At 50.7% G+C, this 25,308-nt stretch overlaps 1 protein-coding gene across 9 annotated transcripts in view; it reads right to left on the reverse strand.

The window, feature by feature from the left end:
- Positions 1-25,308, reverse strand: part of DLGAP4 (DLG associated protein 4) — an 82,186-nt gene that overhangs the window by 17,623 nt on the left and 39,255 nt on the right. For 6 of the 9 annotated variants that reach the window (XM_044385804.3, XM_057312544.1, XM_026503426.4 and 3 more), the window contains 3 exons: positions 14,206-14,567; positions 11,550-11,638; positions 10,596-11,008 (listed from right to left, as the gene is read on the reverse strand). In XM_044385804.3, coding sequence (XP_044241739.1) covers positions 10,596-11,008; positions 11,550-11,638; positions 14,206-14,567 — 864 coding nt within the window. Of the gene's footprint in view, positions 1-10,595; positions 11,009-11,549; positions 11,639-11,884; positions 11,965-14,205; positions 14,568-15,231; positions 22,410-23,849; positions 24,070-25,308 lie in introns of those variants that run through there. The other 3 variants (XM_048222119.2, XM_026503427.4, XM_044385805.3) reach the window with 3 other exon arrangements.

Below are 25,308 nucleotides of genomic sequence, written 5' to 3' on the forward strand. Positions count from 1 at the left end.
CGTTCCAGAATGAGTACTGGATGAATGAAGAGGTATGTGAACTTTTTATTTCCGAACACAATAAGGACGAGGATTCGCCCCTTCCAGATACCAAGGAATGCGAAAAAGCTATGGCAGTTAACAGCTATATTAACGCAGAAATAGACAAAACAGGAGAACACAATAGAGCCCAGAAACACACCCCTGTGTACGTAAAACTTGGCAGAGGTTATGACCGGCCAGTATCACTGATCAGTGAGGAAAGTAATGACTTCAATAACTGGTGTTGTGACAACTGGCTTTCCGTAGAAAAGAAACAAAACAAGATTGTAGAATGCAGATAGGAACTGCTGATGGATTAAAAACCTAAATATGAAAAAATGAAAAAAAACCCCAAATTTTGAAACCATGAAAAAGTCTCTATGCCATTGGAACACAGACGTATTCTTAAGAATCAAAAGTGCATTCAGAATAGCAAGGAGATGTAACAATTTTTTTTAAGGATTTTATTTATTTGAGACAGAGAGAACACAAGTGGGGGGAGAGAGGCAGAGGGAGAGGAAGAGCAAGAAGCAGACTCCCCACCGAGCAGGAAGCCCAGTGAGGGGCTCCATCCCAGGACCCCGGGATCATGACCTGAGCCGAAAGCAGACGCCTAACTGACTGAGCCACCCAGGTGCCCCCAGAAGATGTAACAGTTATCAACATTTATATACCTAATGAGCACCAAAATACATGAAAGCAAAAACGGACAGAAGTGAAGGGAGAAACTGGCAGTTCTACGGTACTAGCTGGAGACTTTAATGTCCTACTCACAATAATGGGACAAGACAGGGGATAAGTAAGGAAAGAGAGCATTTAAACAACACAATAAACCAACTAGATCTAACAGACTTACACAGAACACACTATCCAGCAACAGAATACATAATATTCCTGAGTGTACATGGGACATTTTCTAGGCTAGACCATATGGTTAGGCCACAAATTGAGTCTTTTTTTTTTTTCGCCTCCAAGTTTTTTTAAAAAGTAAGCTCTAGGCCCAACGTGGGGCCTGAACTCACAACCCCGAGATCAAGAGTCCCATGCTCCACTGACTGAGCCAGGTGGGTGCCCCCACAAATTAAGTCTTAATAGATTTTTAAAAAGATATAAATCATACAAATATCTTCTCTGAATACAGTAGGATGAAGTTAGAAATCAATTTAACAAAAGGAAAACTGGAAAACTCACAAAACTGTGTAAATTAAACAATACACTTAATTACTTGTTTATTTTGGGGAGGGAGAGGGAGAGAGAAAGAGTATTAAGCAGGCTCCATGCCCAGCACAGAGCCTGATGCAGGGCTCGATCTCATGATCCTGAGATCATGACCTGGGTTGGATGCTTAACTGACTGAGCCACCCAGGCACCCCCCCCCTTTTTTTTAGAGAGGGAGAGAGAGACTGAACAATATACCTCTAAACAACCAATGGGTCAAAGAAGAAATAGAGAGGAAATTAGAAAATACCGAGATGAATGAAAATAAAACATACCCAAACTTATGAAACACAACAAAAGTGGTGCTAAGGGGTAATATATGGCTATAAACACATTAAAAACTTACGAAAGATCTCAGATCAATCTAACATTACAACTTAAGGAGCTAGAAAAGAAGAACAAAATAAACCCCAAAGCCAGCAGAAAGAAGGAAACAAGAAAGATTAGAGCAGAGATAAAGAATAGAAAAATAGAGAAAAATGAATGAAACAAAAAGATCAGCAGAAGTAACAAACCTTTAGCTAGATGGACTAAGAGAAAGATGACAAATACTAAAATCAGAAATGGAAGTGGAGCTCTATAGGAATAAAAAGACTGTAAGAATACTAGAACAGTTACACACCAATAAACTGGATAACCTGGGTGAAATGGACGATGAAATGGACAAATTCCTAGAAACACAAAGCCTGCTAAAACTAAATCAGTAAAAACAGAAAATCGGAATAGACCTTTATCTCGTCAGGAGACTGAATCAGTACTCAAAAACTCTCAATAAAGAAAAGTCCTAGACCTGATGGCTTCACTGGTGAATTTTACCAAAGATTTAAAGAACTAATTACTAATCCTCAAACTTTTCCAAAAATTGGAGAGGAGGAAATACTTCCTAACTCATTCTATGAGGCCCCATTACTCTGAAACCAAAGCCAGACGAAGACACTACAAGAAAAGAAAGCTACAGACCAATATTCCTATGAACGTCAACACGAAAATGCTAGCAAATACAACTCAGTGACACATTAAAAGGGTTACATATCAAGACCAAGTGGGATTTATTCCTGGAATGGAAGGATGGGATCCAACACCCTTTCATGAGACAAACACTCAACAAACTAGGAGTAGAAGGAAACTACCTCAACATAATAGAAGCCATCTATGAAAAACCCACAGGGAGCATAATACTCAATGCTCAATCACTCAATGATGAAAGTCTGAAAGTGTTTCCTCTAAGACCAGAGATAGGGCAAGGATGCCCACTATTACCACGTCTAGTCAAAGTACTAGAAGTTCTAGCCAGAGCAGTTAGGCAAGAAAAAGAAAAGACATCCAAATTGGAAAGGAAGAAGTAAAATTACCTGTTTGAAGACACGATATTCTGTAGAAAACCCCGAAGATTACACATGCGCGCGCCCAGAACTACTACGTGAACTCAGCGAAGCAGCGGGGTACAAAGCTAACGAAAGAGCTGCATTTCTATATGCTAACAACGAATAAGCTGAAAAGGAAAATATAAAACAATTCCATTTACAATAGCATCAAGTAGTAGAAAATATTTAAGAACGAATTAACCGAGGAGGTGAAAGGCTTGTACAATGGAAACTACAAAACACTGCTGAAAGAAATTAAAGACAACACAAGAAACAGAAGTGCGTCCCCTGTTCATCAAGGCTTAATTCTGTTAAAATGTCAATACTACCCAAAGCCATCTACAGATTCAATACAGTCCCTTTCAAAAATCCCAAAGTGTGTTTTTACAGAAATAGAAAAACCCATCCTAAAAGTCATATGCGATCTCAGGGGACCCCAAATACTCAAAACAATCTTGAAAAAGAACAAAATGGGAGGACTCATACGTCATGATTTCAAAACCTACTACAAAACCACAGAAATCAAAACGGTGTGGTGTTGCCTTAAAGACAGACATCTGGATCACTGGAATAAAATAGACATCCCTGAAGTAAACCCTTACATATATGGTCAAATGATTTTTGACAAGGGTACCAAGACAAATGGGGAAAGGATGGTCCTTTCAACAGATGGTGCTGGGAAAACTGGACATTCACATGCAAAAGTTAGACCCACCTAATGCCATATACAAAAGTTAACTCAAAATGGATCAAGGACCTAAATGTAAGACCTTTTTACAACAATAAAACTCTTAGAAGAAAAAATGGCATGAAAGCTTCAGGACATTGGATTTGCAATGATTCATTATTACATGAAAGGCACAGGTAACAAAAGAACGAACAAACTTCAAAAAATTTAAAATTTTGTGCATTATAAAAATCTACAGAGTAAAAAGATAACCCACTAGATGGGCGACGATATTTGCAAATCCTATATCTGGGTAAGGGATTAATATCTACAACATATAGAGATCTCTTAAAACTCAATAACAAAACAGCAAACCACCTGACTTCAACATGGGCAAAGGACTTCTGTAGACATTTCTCGAAAGAAGACCTGTGAGCGGCCAACAAGCACATGAAGACGTGCTCGAGATCACTAAGCCTTAGGGAGACGAGAGTCACAACTGTAAGAAGACACCACCTCACAGCCATGAGGATGGCAACTCTGAAGAAAATGGGGAACAACAAGTGTTGGCAAGGACATGGAGAAACTGGAACCCCTGAGCACTGCTGGGGGGAGTGTAAAATGATACAGTGACTGTGAAAAACACTGTGATGGTTCCTCACAAAACTAAAAATAGAATTACCACATGATCTTGCAATTCCGCTTCTGGATATAGATCCAAACAGACCAAAAGGCAAGGACTTGGGAGTTATTTGTACGCCCACGTTCACAGCAGCGTTACTCACAGCAGCTGAAGTGTGGCAGCAATCCAAATGTCTGTTCTCTTGACCGATGGAAGGATAAGCGAAATGTGTACATGTTGTTGTTCAGTCGGAAAAAGAAATGGTGTTCTGAGATACGCTATGCCACGGAAGAACTTCTGAGGACATTAATGCTCAGTGAAATAAACCAATCATAAAAAGGTAAATACTGTGGGATTCCACTTTTATGAGGTATTTGGAGTAGCTGGAACTTTACAGAAAGTATAATAATGGGTGCCCGGGGCTGGGAAGGAAGGAAGAATGAGGCGTTATTGTTTAATGGGTAGAGTTTCAGTTTTACAAGATAAAAAGCTATGGGGATGGATGGCAGTGACGGCCGTGCAACAATATGAATGTCTTTAATGCCGCTGAACTGTACATTTAAGAACCGTGAAGATGCAGGGCGCCGGGGTGGCCCAGCTGGTTAAACATCCGACTCTTGATTTCGGCTCCAGCCATGATCTTGGGGTTGTGAGATGGAACCCCGTGTCGGACTCTGTGCTCAGTGGGGAGTCTCCTTGAGATTTCTCTCTCCCTCTGCCCCTCTCCCCTGCATTCCGGCTCTCTCTTTCAAAATAAATCAGTCTTAAAAAAACCCTGTTAAAATGATGTTATATTTTGCCACAATAAAAAATTTTTAAAAAATCAAGAGTGCAAAAGATTGATATGAACCTATCAAATTTAAAAACTGTAGTGATTAAAAAATCATTAATTTTATTTTTATTTATTTATTTTTGAGAGAGACAGAGAGAGAGAAAGAGAGTGCATGTCCACGCATGGGGAGGGGCAGAGGGCTTGGAGGGAAGGGACAAGCAGACTTCTGCTGAGTACAGAGCCTGATGCAGGGCTTGATCTCACGACCCTGAGATCATAACCTGAGCCAAAATCAAGAGTTGGGGGGCGCCTGGGTGGCTCAGTCGTTAAGCGTCTGCCTTCGGCTCAGGGCGTGATCCCGGCGTTATGGGATCGAGCCCCACATCAGGCTCCTCTGCTATGAGCCTGCTTCTCCCTCTCCCACTCCCCCTGCTTGTGTTCCCTCTCTCGCTGGCTGTCTCTCTCTGTCAAATAAATAAATAAAATCTTTAAAAAAAAAAAAATCAAGAGTTGGTCGCTTAACTGACTGAGCCACTCCGGTGCCCCAATTTTTTTTAAAGGTCTTATTTTTAAGTAATCTCTACACCCAATGTGGGGTTCAAACACATAACCCCAAGATCAAGAGTTGCATGCCCCACCAACTGAACCAGCCAGGTGCCTCACAAAATCATTTAAAACACAAGCAATAATATCAGAGAAAATACTGACCCCTAGAGAAACAAGATTCTTCTCTGAACAAGATTCTGTAGGATTGCAGAGAAAGAATACTGACATTTAAAGGTCTTCCCCTAAGGAAAGAGCAAGATGTCCTTAAATTTAGTTGGGCAATAAACCACTTTAATGTTAGCAGTACCTGTCACTCTGGCACCAATAGAAATCACAGATAATTTCATATCACATTACACCTGTCACAGTTATCGTGAAATAATGTTTACTGTCATCCACTACTTGGAAATTAATTAGACTCACTGCTAGATTGTGTTATTTAATGTCTTAACAAAAAAGTATACATCTTGATAACTATTAATGTAATTGGTTTCCTTTGTTATTGTGATATAATTTCTACCATATGTTATTTAAAACCAATTTTCTGAGGCATCCACAGAAGCCTACCTTTCAACAAGCCCTGCCCACACAGACCTACCAGTTTCTCAGTGCCTTGATGTTTTTATCCTAATTTTAATTTTTTTTTAGATTTTATTCATTTATTTGACAGAGACAGAGAGCACAAGCAGGGGGAGCAGCAGGCAGAGGGAGAGGCAGAAGCAGACTTCCCGCTGAGCAGGGAGCCCAATGCCAGGCTTGACCCCAGGACCCTGGGATCATGACCCGAGACAAAGGAAGATGTTTAACCAACTAAGCCACCAGGTGGCCCCCTCATTTTAATTTTTATTAAATTAATGTATGTTCATAACTTTAAAAATAAGTAAAAGCACGGCCATGAAAGAAAAATAAATAGGACTACATCAGAATTAAAAACTACCTTGTACAGGGGCGCCTGGGTGGCTCAGTCAGTTAAACATCTGCCTTGGGCTCAGGTCATATCCCGGGGTCCTGGGATTGAGCCCCGAGTTGTGTTGCGTCGGCCTTCCTGCTCAGCGGGGAGTCTGTTTCTCCCTCTCCCTCTGTCCCTCCCCTGCTTGTGCTCTCTCTTGTGTGCACTCTCTCTCTTCTCTCAAATAAAATCTTAAAAATAAAAATAAATAAAAACTACCATGTATGAATTGATACTATCAAGAAAATGAAAAGACAGGGGCGCCTGGGTGGCACAGCGGTTAAGCGTCTGCCTTCGGCTCAGGGCGTGATCCCGGCGTTCTGGGATCGAGCCCCACGTCAGGCTCCTCCGCTGTGGGCCTGCTTCTTCCTCTCCCACTCCCCCTGCTTGTGTTCCCTCTCTCGCTGGCTGTCTCTCTCTCTGTCAAATAAATAAAATCTTTTTTTTTTTTTTTTAAGATTTTATTTATTTATTCGACAGAGATAGAGACAGCCAGCGAGAGAGGGAACACAAGCAGGGGGAGTGGGAGAGGAAGAAGCAGGCCCACAGCGGAGGAGCCTGACGTGGGGCTCGATCCCATTAACACGGGGATCACGCCCTGAGCTGAAGGCAGACACCCAACCGCTGTGCCACCCAGGCGCCCCAATAAATAAAATCTTTAAAAAAAAAAAAAAGAAAATGAAAAGACAACTTACAGAATAGAGAAAATATTTGCAAATCACAAATTTAATAAGGGCCATTATTCAGAACATATAAAGAACTCTTGCAACTCAACAACAAGAAGACAACCCAGTTAACAAATGGACAGGGGAGGCCTGGGTGGCTCAGATCATTGAGCGGCTGCCTTCCGCTCAGGTCATGATCCCAGGACCCTGGGATCGAGCCCCGCATCGGGCTCCCTGCTCAGCGGGGAAGCTTGCTTCTCCCTCTCCCCCTGCCTGCTGCTCCCCCTGCTCGTGCTCTCTCCCTCTTGCTCTCCCTGTCAAATAAATAAATAAAATCTTAAAAAAAAAAAAAAAAAAAGGAAAAGAACAAGAGCTGGCTTTGTCCATGTTTAAAAAAAAATCATGAAAAAGGAACAGAGGAAGAACGACCTCTTATATGAATGGCCATAGTAAACATTTGATGGACAGAGTTTGGTGATAAAGTCAGAAAAACCTCTGAATCTCCACAGATTTCTCCAACAAAAATGTAAAAAGAGCCGACAGGTATATGCAAAGATGCTCGACATTAGTAGCCATCATGGAGATACAAATTAAAACCACAAGATGCTACTTCATGTCCACTAGGATGGCTCGATTCAAAAGACCAGTGACTGCAAGTGTTGGTGAAGATGTAGAGAAATGAGAATCCTCATATTCTGGCGGGAATGTTAAATGGTGCAGCCCTGATGACAACAGTTGGGCACGTTCCTCAGAGATTTAAACACAGAGTTCCCATATGATCCAGCAATTCTACTCCTAGGCATGTATCCAAAAGAAATGAACATACGTCCACACACACACACACAAGTGTTCATAGCAGTGTTACAGATATTAGCCCAAAAGTGGAAACAACCCAAATGTCCATCAACAGATGAATGGATAAAATGAAGTACCCCCATGAAGTGGGGGAGTATCCAGCAACAAGGAAGGACGTGCTGGTAGGTGCTACGACTTGGATGAACCTTGCGAACATTATGCAAAATGAAACAAGCCAGACACGAAAGACCACATATTGTATGATTCCATCTGCATAAGTATTCAGAAGAGCAAATCCCCTGAGACAGAATTCGTGGTTGCTGAGAGGTGAGGAGGAGGAGGGAATGAGGAGTGACTACGAAGTTACGGGGTTTCTTTCTGGAGCGATGAGAATGAAATCAGTAGTGATGGCTGTACAACACTGAGTGTACTAACTGCCACTGAACGGTACACCTTAAAAGGGTGAATTTCATGGCTTGTGAATCCTAGATCAATAAAGCTGTTACAGTGTGAAAAAAGAAAAGAAAAAGCCTTCCAGAAAGACAACTGAAAGACAGATATGAGGAAGAAAAGATCAGAGGCTGAGGCTCCATCCGACAGGTCCCACATCTGAGTGATGGGAGTTTCGCAGAGAAAACAGAACAGATCCAAGTGCATAAATTATTTTTAAAAAGTAAATGCAAGGTGGGCGGGGCGCCTGGGTGGCTTGGTCAGTGAAGTGTCTGCCTTCGGCTCAGGTCATGATCCCAGGGGCCTGAGACCCAGCCCACGTCGGGCTCCCTGATCAGTGAGGAGTCTGCTACTCCCTCTCCCTCTGCCCCTCCCCCTGCTTGTACTCTCTCGCTTGTACTCTCTCACTGTACTCTCTCAAATAAATAAAATCTTAAGGAAAAAAAAGTTAATGCAAGGCTATTTCTCAAAAACAAAAGACCTGTGTCTCCACCCAGAAAAGGCCTATCTGCTGCTGCCACATGAACAAAGCCCCTTTCCTCGGCGCGGCACTGAGAAAGTTCACAGGAGAGGTCAAGTGAAGAGCCTAACAGCTTCCATCAATAAAAAAACACAAAGGCTTGAGAAGTGGAATGCATCAAACTTTTCAGTACAAGTAAGGGAAGCTAAACACAATACAGCCTTGAAGATTCAGAGGGAAAATGATTTTCAGCATTATGTTTATTGGTACGTATATATAGATTATAGGTGTGTGTGTATATATATAGGTTATATATATATATCTACCTTTAAACATATACATTTACGTATATAATTTATTATTTTCAACTTTACAACCAGCCCAACCATGTGAGGTCTGAATAAAGATAGGCAGTTTCCAAAAATTTATCTCGAATTAATTGAAGGTGTGTGCCAGCAAAATGAGGGACGACAGCCAAGAAAGCAGGAGGCCATGTGGTCTGGAAAGCGGGGTGTCCACCATGGGACAGTGGCCAAGGGCAGTCCCAGGTGATGAAAAGTGAATTCTGTGGACAGCAGCTAGGCAGCAGGCCCAGAGAATAACCTGGCCAGACGAGAACAGAGAACTAGAGGGCACCAGGGCAAATCTGAAATCATGAGTTTATGGGATACGTGTGCAGGTCTGGGAGACAGCATAGATGCGGGCTGGTGGATGTGGTGGCACGCGTGGGAAAGCAGCAAGAGCTGAGAAAACGAAGGGCATGAAAAAGATGAGCCAGTCCTTCATTTTAGGAAAAAGAAAATGCGGAAAAGGAAATGAAATCATCATACGGTATTAGGCTCTGCAGTGAACAGTATTTCCATGCTCACGGCGCCCAGAACTGCCGACGGTTACTTAACCCCCAACTGTGATGTCCGACACGGAGGGTCGCGCCCAGGAGGCCGACGTGGCAGAGCTAACCGCTCACTGCTTAGAGCAGGAAATCAGTACATGGTGATGACGAATTTGAGAGGAAATAAAAGGTAATCCCATGTAAAAGACAAAAAGCTGCAGTAGCAGGCGAACACTAGAACGCACAGCTGCCCAGAATTGTGGGCAGGGAAGGCGGAGGCCGGGCCGCAGGCTACCTGGTTCCTGCTGGAAGGCTTTCAGTGCGTTCTCTGGGCCTTGCCTCCACTCTGACTCGTTCAATACTCTTACTGTGAAAAGTTCTTAGGTACACAGCTCTCGACTGTTCTCTGCACAGCAGCAGGTGTGACATCAAAGCTGGGACACTGGCCTAGAGGGCCATGGATACGGACCCATCCCAGGTGGCTCTCCTCAGGCCCCACGCCATCCATCCCTTCTGGATACTCTAGAGACCTGTCCTTCCTGCACGTTCTCTGGAGAGGGCCCTCACTGAGGACGAGCTGTGGCTCCTGGGGCCATGGCCTGGAACTTCCCAGGGGCCACCCCTCTCCTGTTATCAACTACCTGTGAATCTAGGCTCCCTGCCTATTTTTAGCTCTTTCTGGGACTCATTTCTTGGAGGAATAGGCACAGTATAGACAGAAACAGAAGTGGGGGGGGGAGTAGCTGGCTTCTGTGTCCCCCCCCTGCACAGGTCCTCACATGCTACTGAGGCCCGAGGTTAGATCCTTGGGGCGTGGCATATAGTAGGCACCCAATAAGGAGCTGCTGTAGGCATAAGTATGGTACTAGCTGTCTCTGTGTTCGCCACTTCTTTGGGCCCTCCCGTGCATGGCCACCTTCAGTCCTCACAAACGCTCATGCAGTTGGAGGGCAGGAGTATCTATCTCTCCGTTACACAGAGGAAACTGAGGCTGGGAGGCACCTGACTACGGTCACTTCACGAGGAAGGGAAGAGCTGGCCTTCAAGCCTGGGTGTGGCTGAGCCCACAGCCTGTACTCCCAGAAATCCTTCCCGGATAAAGGTTAGGTTAGGCAGATAGAGGGAAGGAACGAAGGGAAATACGTGGTGAGCTCACAGCCGACTCAAGAAGGGAACCTGAGGCACGAGCCGGGCCCCTTCTCTCCAGCCCGGGGGCCGTCCCTGCGGCACTCACCTTCTTCAGAGAGGTTGTTCTCTTTGGTCTCCTTGTCCATCTGGCAGCACCAGCCCTCCAGCCGCTCCGTTTCTGCCTGAAGTAGCTTCAAGAACCAGTAGCCGTCCCGGCGGCAGGGCCCCGGCTGCGCTGGCTCTGCTGGGGAGCTGGAGGAGGTCTCGAGCCAGGGGTCGGGCGGGGGCAGCGAGGAGGCCTCTAGGGCAGGGTCGCTGTTGTCTCCATAGGAGAGGTTGCGCTTGATCTGGGCAATCTTGGGGGCCTGCCGAGGGCCAGCATCGATGCTGATGGAGTTGGGGTGTGGGGTACAGTCCGGGAGGCTCCTCTCAGATGACTTACAGCTTGAGTCATTGGCATCCTGGGTATCTGAGTCGGTGTCCCGTCGGGAGGACATGCTGTGAGAGGGGGCGCTGCTTCTGGGGGTGGGGGTGGGGTGAAGTAGGGTGGGGACAGGAAGAGGTGAGAGTCACCAGGAGGGCCAGAGACCAGAGGCCACCCCGACCCGGACACACGGGAGACAGAGAAACGGATGCATCATCTGCTCACCATGCGCCTGAAGCGGGTCCCACGGCCCCCATCTCATTCTCTGCTCAGCCCTTGCCCCACCCGTCCGCGCCCACACGCGCACACACACACACGGACAAGGTCATAAGGTTGCCTGTTTACTGCAGTGGGGCCAGGAAGACCACCAACATCAGGGTGCTGGGCTATGTCTCTGCTGGCCTCGGCCCCCCGAGGGCTGATTAATCTCGCAGAGCAAGCGCTCACTGGCCCGCCCGCCTGCCTGCCCAGCCTCCCATGCCTGGGCCGCTGCCCGAACCCCAAACCCAGCTTGGTTATTAGAAATCCAGCGAGGAGAAGTGGGTTAGGGAGAGCAGGAGGAGAAGGCGCAGGAGAGGTGAGAGCAGAGGGAGGGAGAGGAGGGGGAGAAGCAGCCACCACCTCTGTGCGACTTACCGCCAGTCGTCCTCTACCTGAACCCCGATGGACTGGAATTTGGTAGCGGGACTGGGCTCCTCTTTTGGCACTGGCTGAATGCAGTCAACCTTATTGAAGGACAACGACAGCGACGGCACGGAGACAAAGACAAAAATAAAAAACAAACACCACACTTGCTGCTGAAATTCACATTAGTGGGACGACGCAGAAGGACAGACAGACACGAGGCATGCGGACACTGCACGTGGGCCCGAGGCCGGACCCAGTGAAGCCGGGCACTGCTCATTCGCGCGGAGGCGGGCGGGCAGGTGGGCGGGAGGTGGGATGGGGTGGAGATGACTGGCTTTCCCTACTCTGAGGAGGGTGCCATCACATCGATTGCTTTGGGTCCGTTGTCCTCCGAGAGGTGGGAACCGTTCCTTCTAGTCCTCTCCTTTACACGCATCAGAGAGAAGAAAAAAAAGAAGGACGACGAGAGAGAAAGAAAACACACACACACACACAAAGCCACAGCCGTTATCTGGTGTAGTCGAAGCTGGGGGCTGTCTTGAGGCAAAGATCTCTCCCCCAACCCTGCAGCTGAAGGGCAGGCTGGAGGCGCCTGTCTCAGGGCCAAACCTTGGACAGCGGTTCTGGATTGGAAACCGCCCCCGAGGTGAGAGCCAGTGAGGTCCCAGGACGCTCTGGGATGCCGGGCCTGGATGGCTGAGGTTATCTTCAGCAGTGGGTGGGCCTGGGGAGCAGTAGGAAGGGCCAGGGCCAGGGCCAAGTGCAAAAGCTAGCACTTTTTCTACACTCCTGTGAAGTGGAAGGAAACCCGGCAGCAGTCATGCCCCGAGTCTGCCTTTCTTCTCTGGGACCAAGATGCGTGGCCATGGAGCAGCCAGGCCAGCCCTTCCATCACTGCTCATGAATGAGGGAGAACCCACACTTCATCTAGGGCTTGAGGTACCAAGGGGGTGGGATGAGGGTTGTCAGGGTATCCTTGGAAATTGGGCACTCCCAGTCCCTTGTCTTCACAGATGTGACAGGGGCTGTGGAGGCTTTCTGGGGCAGGGGCCGGGCGCCAGGCTCCTGGCCACGGGGACACAGCTGCGCTTCTCCTGCAGCAAGTTTCCACTCGGGGAGCGCAGAGTCACGATCTCAAAGAGCTGCAACAAGAGCTTGGCATGGGGGTGTGGGTGATTCCCAGGAAGGGGAGGCCCAGGATGGACTCAAGAGCTAGGATCCTCATCCCCGTGTGAATTTCTGGATGAAAGGAATCAATGGTGAGCTCAGCTCAGACCTGAAAAGACAGGAGCCTCTGGTTTGGCCAAGGAGAGGGTGAGGCTGCCCAAACAACCCTGGGTGGTCAAGACCAAGACACTAGGCTACTTGCGATGTCCCCAAGAATCCCTCTTGGAGCAGCTGCACGGGGCAGGGGCTGGTCTCCTTACAAAGGAACCCAGAAACCACTAGTCTCCTGGACAACTCTGTTCCTGTAGTTGTGGGCAAACTGAAGCCCTGAGTTGCCTCTTAGGGGGGAAATAATTCAGGCCAGGGCAAAAAACTGGCTAGTGAGCCTTCTCTGGTCCGAGCCATTTGGTCTTCCTCGTGTCTCAAGTTCCTTGGGCATTCTAGCGCTCTGCCATCCACTCGACCACATCCGGTTGCTCAGGGGTGGCTGAGGAAATGGGGAGCCCTTGCACCCTAAGCCACAACACACACCAGCTTGACCTCCCTGAGGGCTCCGCCTTCCCCAAGCTCAAGGCTCACTGTAGCTGCCCTCCCTTCCTCCCTGCCCTGAGTGTGGTCCACTTTAGTCTGGAGGTCCGGCCAGAGCAGGGAGAGTCCTCACTCTGGACTCAGAGCACTCTTGAATCCTGTGAGGCAGGGCTCCAGCTGCCCCAGTCCGGAGACAGAATTGCTGCTGTCCGGTACACGCAAGAGGCGCAGTGAAGCAGTGGAGGGGAGCTGGTGTGCCCTGTCCTGCCGCGTGCCACAGCCGTGGGTGTACAGCGAGTGTGGCTTCCAGGACGGTCTGCTGGCTTTGGCTACTTGGTCCTGGGGAAATATCTGCCTGGATCCTTTCCCATGGAGGGAGGCATCAGGACCAGCATCACACTTCTCAATTTGAAACGGGCCTGGTGCCTCGAGCCACCTACCTGTCCCCAAGGCCCGAGAGGGCTCTGGGTAAAGTTCCCCTCAAGCAACCCCCATGGCTCAAGGGCTCTGGGTCCCGGGCCCCAGGCCCATCGGCATCTAGGCTCCAAGCTGCTCCCGCCGCCAAGCGGGGCGGCAGCCTCCGCACCCGAGCTGACCTTGGATTAGAGAACTGTTAGGCCAGTCCCACCTCCCACACGTCGACTGGCAGGGCAAAGGGTGGAGTGGACAGACAGACAGTGGACAGGCAAACAGTGGACAGGAGATGGCTGGCTGAGTGTAACTACATTCACTGGGACAGCCCATCGGAAGAGCAGGGACGCGTGCCCACAGCCGCAGACTGCAGCACGAGTGGAAATGCAAGGGAGGCGCGGCTATGGGTGGAATTTGGTTCGGCCACTTGGAGCCAACCCCCAAAATACAGACAAACCACTTTGCCCCGGAGACCTAGTGGGCCTCCACCAGATGTAATTACACACAGGCAGGTGCACAGAGTGGGCTGAGGACACAAGAGTGTGAAAGGGACTCCTACTTGTATTCCTATAGATGACAGTTTCCTTTTGGGGATGGCCTCGGGGTGGGATTCGGAGCTGGTCAGCGTCCCTTGTTCACTCTTCAGAGCTGCATGTTTTGGGGGTGGCTCAGGGGCCTCAGGGGCTGGGGTGACTCCGCCCCGCGTCACACTGGGCGGTCGGGTACTGCTGTCCAGGCTGTCCGACGAGTTGCTCAGGCCCGACTGGCTTGTCACCTCACTCTTGTGGTCCTGGCTGTCCAGATAGGTGTCCTGGGCAGACTCAGTACTGCTTTGGACCGTGACAGAGATGAAGGGCTTTGACGTGGTACGTGGAGGGACCGGTGGGGGGGTCTTCTTATACGCCACTAGGCATGATGAACCTGCAGAGAGGGGAGAGGAGGCGCAGGGAGAAGGTAAGGTCCCAACACTCGCGAACCCCTTTAAGTTTGAGGCCCCACCTGACTGGCCCAGCTCTGGACTCAGCTGTTCCCTCAAGGAAGATTTCTGGAGCAGGAGAGTGAGGGTCTGACAGCAGTGACCAAGACAGACAGACACAGGCCCTGCCCACCCTCCTGCTAGGCCAAGGCCAAGTCTAGCTGGAGATGCCAACATGGACCAAAGACCTCCTCCACCTCATAGTCCCATACAAAGTATTCTCCAGCTGGGGCATGGGCTAGATGATAAAGTTCACGGTGCTACAGGCTGTGACAGAGCCTGACCCAGTGCCAGGGAGGCAGTGACAGAGGAGTAGACGGTGGGAGTGCTAAGGAATGTTAACCTTGCTTCCTAAAGCTCACTGAGACCCCTACTGCTCTCCCTGCTTTTCCTCCTCTACCCTCCCTCTGCTTGGACGCCCCCTCCCTGTCTGGTCAAAGACCAACACCTCCTTTAGGGTCCAGCTAACCCTACCCCCATTTTGCTATCGCCCCCCCCCCCCGCCCCCAATTATGTGAAAACCCCATATACCAGTCTGCCTCCCTCAAGACTCCACCACACCTGGTCTGATTCCCTATTCTCCACATGATTCAGGGAACCAGGACCTACCACAGGTGGGAGTTGGGGTCATCTCTGATTCTCATTCCAGCCTGGCCTGGGGCTGGCCCACAGGGACAGAACACTGAAGGCCCACAGCTGGCTTCTTAAATGCTCAGCTTTTTGTCTGAAACAGAAGGTGCTGTTCAAACAGCAGTCGCTACTTGCTGTAAGGGGCTGGGTCAGATTGGACAGCTTTTCTCAGCATCTTAACTCCAAATGCCCTTTCCCCCATGAGGACTAAAACAAACCTCTACCCGGGCTGGGAGTGGGAGCCAGATGAGCGACTTTAAGCTCTGCCTTCAAGTGGCTACCAATCATGGTGATGGTGATGGCCCAGTGGAAACCCACAAAACCAGGCCTGGTGCCGCAGGGGCCCCCGGCCGGGCCCAGCAGAAGCCATGCGCCACTGCGAGAATCACTACACAACCCTCTCCGAATGGCTGAGTTACGAAATGGGGACAACATTAAGTGCTGGGGAGGATGTGGGGAAACTGAATCACTCATACACTGCTGCTGGGAATGCAAAATGGTACCGCCACCCTGGAAACCGGTTTGGCAGTTAATTTTTTTTTAAATATTTTATTTTTAAGTAATCTCTATTACTTAGCTCAAACTCACAACCCAGAGATCAAGAGTCACACGCTCTACTGACTGAGCCAGACCAGGCGCCCCTTGGCAGTTTCCTTTAAAACTAAACATGCAGTTATCCTCCAACCCAGCGGCCGCACTCTTGGGCATTTATTTATCCCACAGAAATGGGCACATGTTCACAAAAGAACTCCTACGTGAGTGTTCATGGCAGCTTTATTTGTCCTAGCCGGAAACTAGGAACCACCCAGGTGCCCTTCGGTGACTAGGTTAGCACGCGGTGGCACGTCCAGGCTGCGGACTACTACTGAGCAACGAAAAGGAACCCACTACTGAGGCAGGCAGCAACCGGGATGAATCGTGAGCGAATTAGGCCAAGTGGAAAAGCAGTCTCAGAAAGGTACACACTGTACAGCTCTATCTATAAAGCACTCGAGAAGTGGCCTGATTACAGAGACGGGAGGCAGGCCAGTGGCTGGTGGGGAGAGAAGGGGAGAGGGTAATGCGGAGGCTGGGAGGGACATGGTGTGGCTACAAAAGGGTGACAAGGATCCCCTGTGTGCTAAGAAGGGGGACAGGCGGTGGACATTAGAACCTGCACGGCACTGGACACGAAGTGAGGAGAGGGAAAGTAGTGGAATCGGGATATGTCAGTATTCTGGTTATGATATTATATTAGGTTTGTAAGATTTTACCACTGAGGGAAACTGGCAAGAGTAGATAGGATCCTCTGTATTATTTCTTAAAACTGTATGTAAACTGCAATTACCTAAAAATAATTTAATTTAAAAAGCCCTTCCATCCCTCTGACAGACATGTGTTAGGCGGGCCCTGTATAGACTCCAGGAAAGCTAGGAGCAGAGAATTGGCCGTGAAATGAGTGCCTGAACTTAGGTAACAGAGGCCACAGTGGAAGAGCCCGGAAGCCGTGCCTCACGCCTGAGTGTGGAGGTAACAAAGGGCTCTGGGAGCTCAGAGCCAGGAGCACTCAGTTCCCACTCTGCCTAGAATTTCTCAGTCCTGCTGAGGCCTTGAGAAAACTTCAGGGATCCCTCCAGACAGACACACCCCCAGTCTCTCCTTCCGCAGCCTGAGAAGCCTGGCCCATGGGCAGAAGACTGGCAGCAGGGCAGGCAGGAGGCTGGGCTGTGGTCAGCAGGAGCATGAGCTGTCCACATACTGCTCTGCGGGAGAAGGGACAGACCAGCTCAGGGAAGAGGGGCCCCTGTGGTCAGCTGGCCATAAGGGACAGGCTCACACCTCCAAGCTGGGTCATTTGCTGAACTGTACTCAGCAGCATGATGGCTTTGCGCCCACTTACAGATGGGGCATGTGAGGGTCAGAAAGGTCAGACCACTTACCCACAGCTGCTAACATAAGTGGCAACCACCACCCGTTCAGCTGTGCAGCTACCTCACTCTGCTACCCTGGCTTTAGGCCCCTCTCCGCTAGGAGGGGGCTGTGGGTGTCTGGGGCCTGCACTGACCCCCGTGCCCCGCAGCATCCTGCCAGACTCTGGAGCCCATCTGCAGGGGCATGTCCAAGCTGAGACTGGACTGCTGGAGGAGGAAGGGCTTAGACTAAAGGCAGAGGCCTGGCGTCTGGGCCCTGGCAATTACTCATGGAAGTCTGTGGCCCACTCTGGACTTTTCAGTACCCTCATCTGTTCAGTGCACGGGGAGGAGTTCTAACCCAAGTAACAGCACACCGTATTCACACGGCCCTTGACAAACTCAAAGCATTTTCCTATTTGTTTTCATTCAAGGATAGGAGAGATTCCTATCAACTGCAGGAGAGATTCATGCTCTGAATCCCTCTCTCCACTGCCTGAAATTCTACCATGTGAGAGTCATTCCTTTGATGGTAAGGAGCCGGAAACTAAAGGCAGCAGGGAACCAGACAAGCCTGAGTTCAGATCCCAGCTCTGTCCTGTACTAATCTGGTGGCCACAGGGAGGGATGACATAGGCTACATCATTGAGAGTAAGGCTCAGGCCCAGGGCTGGCATGGCTCCTACTAGTTTCTGGTACAGAGGGAGCTAGACCTGGAGTAGGGGTAGGGGGTGGTGAGCCACCACTGGGTCACTGCTCAGAGAGGCTGGGCTGGTTCTCTGACCAACCCTGGGAAAGTTCTCCTGTAAGAGCTGGACATTAAGAGCAGCTTGGTGAAGCCAATGGCTAGCAGTGCCCAGCAGAGCAAGAACTGAGTTCTAAGCTTGGCTGAGGCTGTGGGACCCCAGCCAGGGTCCTTGTCCCCATCTATGGGGTGGTGCTGTAACTGGCCTGGAAGGGTTAGTGTATGCAGGGACCTGTGTGGAAGCGGCATCCCCGCCAGGAGACAGTGGGGTGCCCACAGTCAGGAACCTGGACAGAACAGTGACCCTCCAGCCTCTCGCTCAGGGTTGTCTAGGTCCAGAGTCCTGCAGACACACACTCCGAGGGAAAGTGAACTAGCAGGGGGCCTGGCCACATGGCCAGATGTGATAACAAGAAAGGTGAACATATCTTGGATTTTCTATGGCTCCTGGGGCACAAGTCACAGCCAGATAAGTGATGTGACTAACAGGGAGGATTTTAGGGCCTTAAGGGGGGTTCCTGGGTGGCAGGCATCCCTCAGCTCTGAGCATTATCTTTCCCCAGGGCGGGGAGATGAAAAACAGGCCCACAACTGTCCCTGGCCCTTCCCACATGACACTCCGGCCATTCTGTGTTCCCTGCCCCCACTGCCCTTCTTCCCGCCGTGGGGCTGTTACACACACTGCTCCTTCTACCTGGAAAGTCCCCACTCCTCACACTTCCAATGTCCCTTCTTCAGAGAGGTCTCCTCTGACTGCCCTCTACTCTCAGATCAGCCAGCATCTCCATCAGAGCACCTGTCACATTTGTCATCCACTCATTTAGGCATTTACTTGTTGATGGTTACTTGGGGCTGTTGGGGGAACTCTGTCTGTCTTGGCACAGCAGGTCATATCCCAGGCCCAGGTACTACCTCAAGCTTCACAGAAAGCGCCCAATAATATCTGTTGAATGAGAAAGTGAACCTCATCACTGCTATAAAAACCCTTCAGCTACCCCAAGTCAGGATGATTTAGCTTTAGTGAAGGCTCCCAACACTGCCGAGGAGGTAAGCTTCTTGTCTCCTCCCCCGTTGGGAGCCCTTTCTAAAGCCTGGCCCCGACTGACCACCCATCTCTGCAGCTTCAGAGAACCAAATGCACACTTTCCCAAACACACCACACTCTGCATGCACCCAAGCCTTTGCACATGCGCTTGGCCCACCAGAACCCCTTGGCGGCTCCTTCAGCCAGTCCGTCCACCCAAGCTCTTGCTGGCCCAGGCAGTCTGCCCCTCTCCTTTGTGTGGATCAGCGGGAGCACTCAGGGCTGTGGCTGTGCCCGACTGAGCGTGTGTCCCATGCGTGTCACCAGCCCAGGACCCAGCCCAGAGGGTGCACAGTCATCATTTGCCAATTTGCTGGATCTGGCTAGCACGGCATCTTTCAGGATGGGACCATGGCCCTCCTTGCCCTGGGGAGACACCCTATGTGCCACAATTTGTAACAACGTAGCATGTGGGGCCAACGTTTTTGTCTATTCACTCTGGAAAACTTTCAGATTTGCCCAGGAAACTGAAGAGTGAACATGCCTCCAGCTGAGCCACCGCCCCCAGGGGCTGCATGCTTCCCTGCCCCCATCGCGGCCCGGCCAGTCCGGCAAGCCCAGGCTCAGACAGGAGCGGTTGTGCAATGCCTCCTCCGTGCAGTCAGCCCCCGGCCTCAGACATCCAGAGCAGCCTCCCTGCCCCATAGCGCACAAGTCCTTGCTTCTTCTAAGTAGAAGCTCCCTTTGTCTCATTTCTGCCCTCTGCTTCAAGATCTTATCCAGCAAACTCCATCAGGTCAGCATGAATTTATTTCTGCATTTTTTTTAAATGACTAAACACAGCTTTAGACACTTAGTGGAATGGCTGTGACTCCGTCTCCCAAGAGATACAGACACATCAACCCCAAGCAGGTAGCCCCCTTCAAGGGCCTTGGAGGCCCAGCACGGCCCTCCTGCTTCTGGCAACCGGGGGCCCAAGCTTGGCAGGGGAGCTGAAGAAGAGGCCTAGACTGCTGAAAAGGAGCGGATGCAGGGGGCCCCAGACAGTGCGGGAGCCATGGCAGCAGGCTTGACAGAAGAGGCTGTGGGGCCCACTTCAGCCCCATGTGAACAGAGCTGGCCTCAGAGCCAGAGCTGCATTAACGCCCGCTGCCGGCCCTGACAGGCTTAGGAAAGGGCTTGTCAGAGGAAGGGCTGAGGGCCTGTAAGATCCCCTTCCCTCTCTCACCAGTGAGCAACCTGTCAAACGACGCAGCTACATGGGGCAGCTCATTTGTGTGCTGTGGGAAAAACACAAGGCTCCCACCTACCAGCCTTAAACGCCTCCCTTCTTCCCTCTGTTTCTTCCCCCAAAAGAGGGGAAGTTGGGAGGGAATTCTGAGCAGCTAGGTCAGGATCAGGGACAAGACTGTCCTCTCGGAGCTACATTCCTGCTGACAGCATGTGACCCCACATTCCGCCATGTCAGCGGGAAGCCACCTCCCTCGCTGTGCCTGCAGAGTTAGCAAGGCCAGACTCTCCTTTCAAACTCCAGCGAGAGTGCCCGGCAGCACCTCTTACCCCAACACCTCCTGGGAATCCTCCGCCACTCCCCAACCAAGTGCTTCCTGACTGCCTCTCCCGTCCATTCCTTCTCCCCCTGATCTAGAGCCAGCCTCCTGTAGACCACCCAGACTGCTCCTCCCTGGCCCCCAACCTCCTTGTCCTGCCTTTCCAGGCCCTCCTCCACCTAGGCTGGCCATTTGAGAAATCCAACCACGTCACGGCTTAGCCTGAAACCTTTCAGTGTTGCCACAACCCACCCAGTGGACTTGGAACAAACCGCTTAGTGGAGGCACTCAGGGGCCTCCAGAATCGACACCTGCCTCGGACCCCAAAGTGCACAGGGGCCAAGAGGTCACAAAGGTGGCACACTGGGGAAGACACAGCAACAAAGCTCAGGGAGCCCTGGCCCCACCCTCGGAGTCTTGTCCAGAAACCAGGATGCACCCTGTTTGTAATGTTCCAATGCCAACAGTGGACCTTACTGAGCACCGACCAACTGGGCTAGGCCCGAGCAAGCCCTTCTTACACCGTCAACCCTCCTTATTCGTGACTCTATCTGAATTCACCTACTTGAGGACATTCATTTGTAACCTCAGAACCAACACTGGCAGAATTTTTGTGGTCACTGCCAGACGCGCACAGAGGAGCTGAGCCCCCCCCAGGGCACACTTTCCCAGCTCGGCTTGAACAAGGGGACCCCTGCCTTCTTGTTTCAGCTCTCATCCTATAAACCAGGGGGCTTCTCCTGGTCTACTTTGGGGCTATGCTTTTCACATTTTTGTTCTTTCTGTTGGTGATTTCTCTAGAACGCTGAAGCACTGTCTAGTGCTGAGTGCAAGAAGGCTGTGACGGGCCTGTGGAGAAAGTACGTACCCGACAAGCCTCGTTCAGGCATGAGTTATAGCGCTGCTGGCCAATTCAGCGTTAATAAATCATCAGTATTTTTAAACAGAAAGATGCATAATACAAAGTTATGTACTGATTGGTTGGTGGAAACGTGAGCAGAGTCTTGCAGGGCCTCTGCTTCCCCAGGAGCCACGGTTCAGTACTCCTTCGTGAAGTCAGTGTTTGTCAGACTTCATGAACGTGACTACTGTGGATAAGGAGAATGGACTGCACTCTAGCCAACTGAATCCTCAAAATGGGTACATGCGAGGTGGGTGTGTCACGGCTCCGTTTTACAGATGAGACTCAGAGGGCCGAACGATGCCCTAGCTCACCCCCCAGCAAGGCAATGGTGGGGCTGGGGCCTAAACCCGGGCCCCCTGAAGGCTGACCACTACCCTATGCACCACCCCCCCGCAACTGGGTGACGGTCATGTGGAGGCAGCAGCCTTGGGCACATTCATTATTTCACCCAGAAAATGGGGTGTGATACCCAATATGCCCGGAGTAGGAGCCAAAGAGATGACAGACAGGAAGCTTTATCATCATGGGCCGGACCCCCGCAACTACTGTTACCATGGTTTCTGGATGGAGGAGAGAGTGATCACCTCCTGGGGGGACCTCCTGAGGACCCCAGTCACCCAGTGGCAAAGAAATGCGGGGCTTTCACGTGAAGGGATCCTCTGTGAGCCAAGGAGCAGGACGGGACAGCCCCCAAGGCATGAGAAGACTGATGTGGGCAGGGCACAGCTTGGCCAAGTAGGACTGAGGTGATGTCGCTGGTGAAGGGAAGACAGGGACCAAGGCAAGGAGGCCTGAGGGCTGTGTGGAGCATGGGAACAGAGGTATCTTCTTCCTAACCCGCAGCATCCCTCATAAAGTCCCTCCCAACTGGCTCGCAGTCACAGGGTTTTTTGCACCAGACCTGACAGCAGCCAGGAGGGCGGATCTCCCATCTTAATAGCGCAGGGCACCAGGCAGCTCCACGTGAAGCGCCAAGGCCATCTCCAGCTGAGACTGTCCAGAATGAATCTGAATCCTTTCCTCCCCCACAATGGCCTTGCTCTCAGAGAGCGGGGACCTCATGCACTCAGTTACACACTCCAGAAGCCTGGGAATGCCCCCCTTCCCATCCACCTCCATCTGCAAGGCCCTGCCCCTCCCCCAACAAAAGCACATTTGATAGAGCCTGGCTTCTCTCTATCCCCACCAGCCTGGTTCAAGGGGACTGCCACTTTCTGTCCTCTGGCCTTTTTGCTTTGTCAGTGGCCTAACCCACCCACAACCACTCTCCCAACAGCAGCCTGAGAAATTTTTTTAAGTACAAAATGGACTCCTTCCTTCCCTTTCTAAAGCCTTCAAAGGCTCCCCACCCCGTGGAGAATAAACGGCACACCACTCACTTTGGCCTACAATAAGAACTGGCCCCTCCCTGTCCCCCCATCTCCAGCTTTGGTTCCTATACCTTCCCCTTGCTCATTCTATTCCAGCCACACTAGCCTCTCTGCTGTTCCTCAAACATTGAGCATGTGCCCACCTCAGGGCCGCTGAACCTGCTGTGAAATGACCCTATCCTCATCTTTGCATGTCTCTTCCTTCCCATCCTGATCTGTCTCTGCTCTGGAGTCAGGGCCTCAATAGGACCTCTCTAACCACCCTGTGTAAAGCTGTTACACTTTGAGGACTCTGTTTCATTTATGTATTAATCAACTTACTAGTCTTGTCTCTCTCCTACCAGAAAGGGATCCTGAGTATCTAACACAGGCTCCTGAGGGCGGAGACCCTAAACATCTTGTTAATTACAACGCTTTCCCAGCACCAGGCCAAAATATGGCTGGTTCTGTAAATATTTATTGAATAAATGAACAACCCCCCTATTTGACAGTTGGGCAAACTGAGATTCAAGGAAGCAGAATGATCTACTCCTGAGTCCGAGTTGGAATCCAATGCCCAGGGCCAGGGCTTTGAGCTCCTTTTAGGTCAGTCCCAAAACACATGCACGCACACACACACACACGCATGCACGCACGCTACAGGAACACAGTCTGGTGGGCGGTAAAGCCTTGAGTTCAACGCTGCTTGAAGTTGAGCAATGAGGCTGCGGGAATGTTCAATAAACCCTAGGGTTCAATAAACCCTAAGGTTATTTGAAAATAACCATTCCTAAAAGTTGGCAGAGAGAGGAAAGTAAGCAGTGCTTCCAGCAACATTTTCCAGGCAAGAGGTATCACAAGTTCAGATTTAAAAGAATCATTACTGAATGAGTCCTGGCCAGGTGCTATGTCATTCCAGACACAGGCCTGGGAGGGCAGATAATTATCACTGATGTTTTATAGTCAAGGGAGCACGCTTTTCACTTTGAGGAGTGGCAGTGTAGAAAAGCTCTGTTCTGTGAGGCCAAGGTGCCAGGTTCTAAACTCAACGCTGGACACGGTGGGCAGTGTACCTAGCACAGGGCCTGATCCTTTCTGGGCCTTAGTTTCCCCAGCTGTAAACTAAGCAGACTGACCTTAAATGGGGGTCACAAGTTCAGATGTCTACAGGAGACTGGTTATCTAACCCCTCAGGTCCATAGTTGCCATTGGAGACCTGGGTGACAGAAGTCAGAAATCTGGACTTAAAAAATTAATAAAACGCTCATATTTTTAAACAGAAGGAGTTCAGTGAAGTTTTAAAAAACACTGTGCAGGTACCTGCCACCTAATGTGGCACAAAGCTCTGCGACTGCTGGAGCAGCGGTCCTCAGACCTCCTTGCTTTTTCTGGCGCTCTAGCCCCCCCACCCCCCGCCCCACTCCCAGGAAGACCGTCTGTAAGAGCCTCCTCCTTGGAAAGGCAGGACACCCCTGGGAACCTTGAAATTAAGGCAGCCAAGAGGGACTTCTGGTGGTGTCTCAGGTCTGGCTGGGTGAAAGCAGAGAAAGCCCCTTCTGGTTGGCAGGCCAGGTCTGGTTTCAGGTTCTTGGCACCAGGGCACAGGTGGTGGGAGAGGACAGGGTCCGGAGTGCAGATGGCCACCCCCTTCCTGGGCCTGGAGCAGCTGCCTGAGGGACCTGCTTGGTTGCACACACCCTCCCCCCCCCCACCCCGAAACAGCTGCTCCTGCTCCTTAGAAGCACTGTTCGCGCCCCAGCTGGGGACAAGGGTGTAAGAGGGTTCTGTCCTGACACGTTCAGGCTAGAGGGGCTAGAGGAAGGGTGAAGCAATGCCCTCCGGGTGGAGCCAGAGTTCAGGGCTGCTGGGTCTCCAGGACGGAAAGCTGCGGGTCAGGAGACTTCACAAGCTCCAGTCTCCCCTGGCTGAGGGTGGCCATGAGTTGGCCTAGCATGAAGCACTTCAAAGGTTTCAGCTCATCACCTCTCTACCAGGCCTACCACCCCCGTTTCAAAGAGGAAAACAGTGAAGCTCAGAGAGAAGTGAGCAACCCGAGGTGGAAAAGCCAGGATCCGAGTTCAGCCTTCTTGATTCCAGAGCCAGGGCTCGCAGCTACTACTACACCACACTGCCCACCGCTGGAGTTTGGTGCCACCTAGCAGGGCCTGGCTGAGATCTTGGCCAGGCCAGTTCCCCAGGCGGGACCTAGACAGGCTTCCGTTCCTGGGGTCCTCAAGCAAGGTTTGACGATTTCCTAAGTTAGAAAGTGGCAGCCTTTGGCTCTGCTGCCCATGGGGGCAGAGGCCTGGTGCCCCCTGGACCAGAACCCTAGCACGTGGAAGGAAAAGGTGGCCCCCACCCCAGTCTGTGACCACTGCTGCCCACGGCCCTTCCTCAGGCCCTTCTCCTCCAGGTGTGTGGTCCCAGACACTCTGGCCCTCTCACCAGAAATCAGAACCCTTGACATGGGTTCCCCAGTTGCCCAGGATTTCCCCAGCCTGGCTCTCATGACAGATTCAAAGTAAAGCTCAGAGAAGTGAGGCTACCTCTCCCAGATCACACAGCTGGTTGAAGGGGTGCTGGGATTGGAAATGA

This window comes from Ursus arctos, unplaced genomic scaffold, assembly GCF_023065955.2.
Source record: "Ursus arctos isolate Adak ecotype North America unplaced genomic scaffold, UrsArc2.0 scaffold_16, whole genome shotgun sequence".
Classification (NCBI taxonomy): domain Eukaryota; kingdom Metazoa; phylum Chordata; class Mammalia; order Carnivora; family Ursidae; genus Ursus; species Ursus arctos.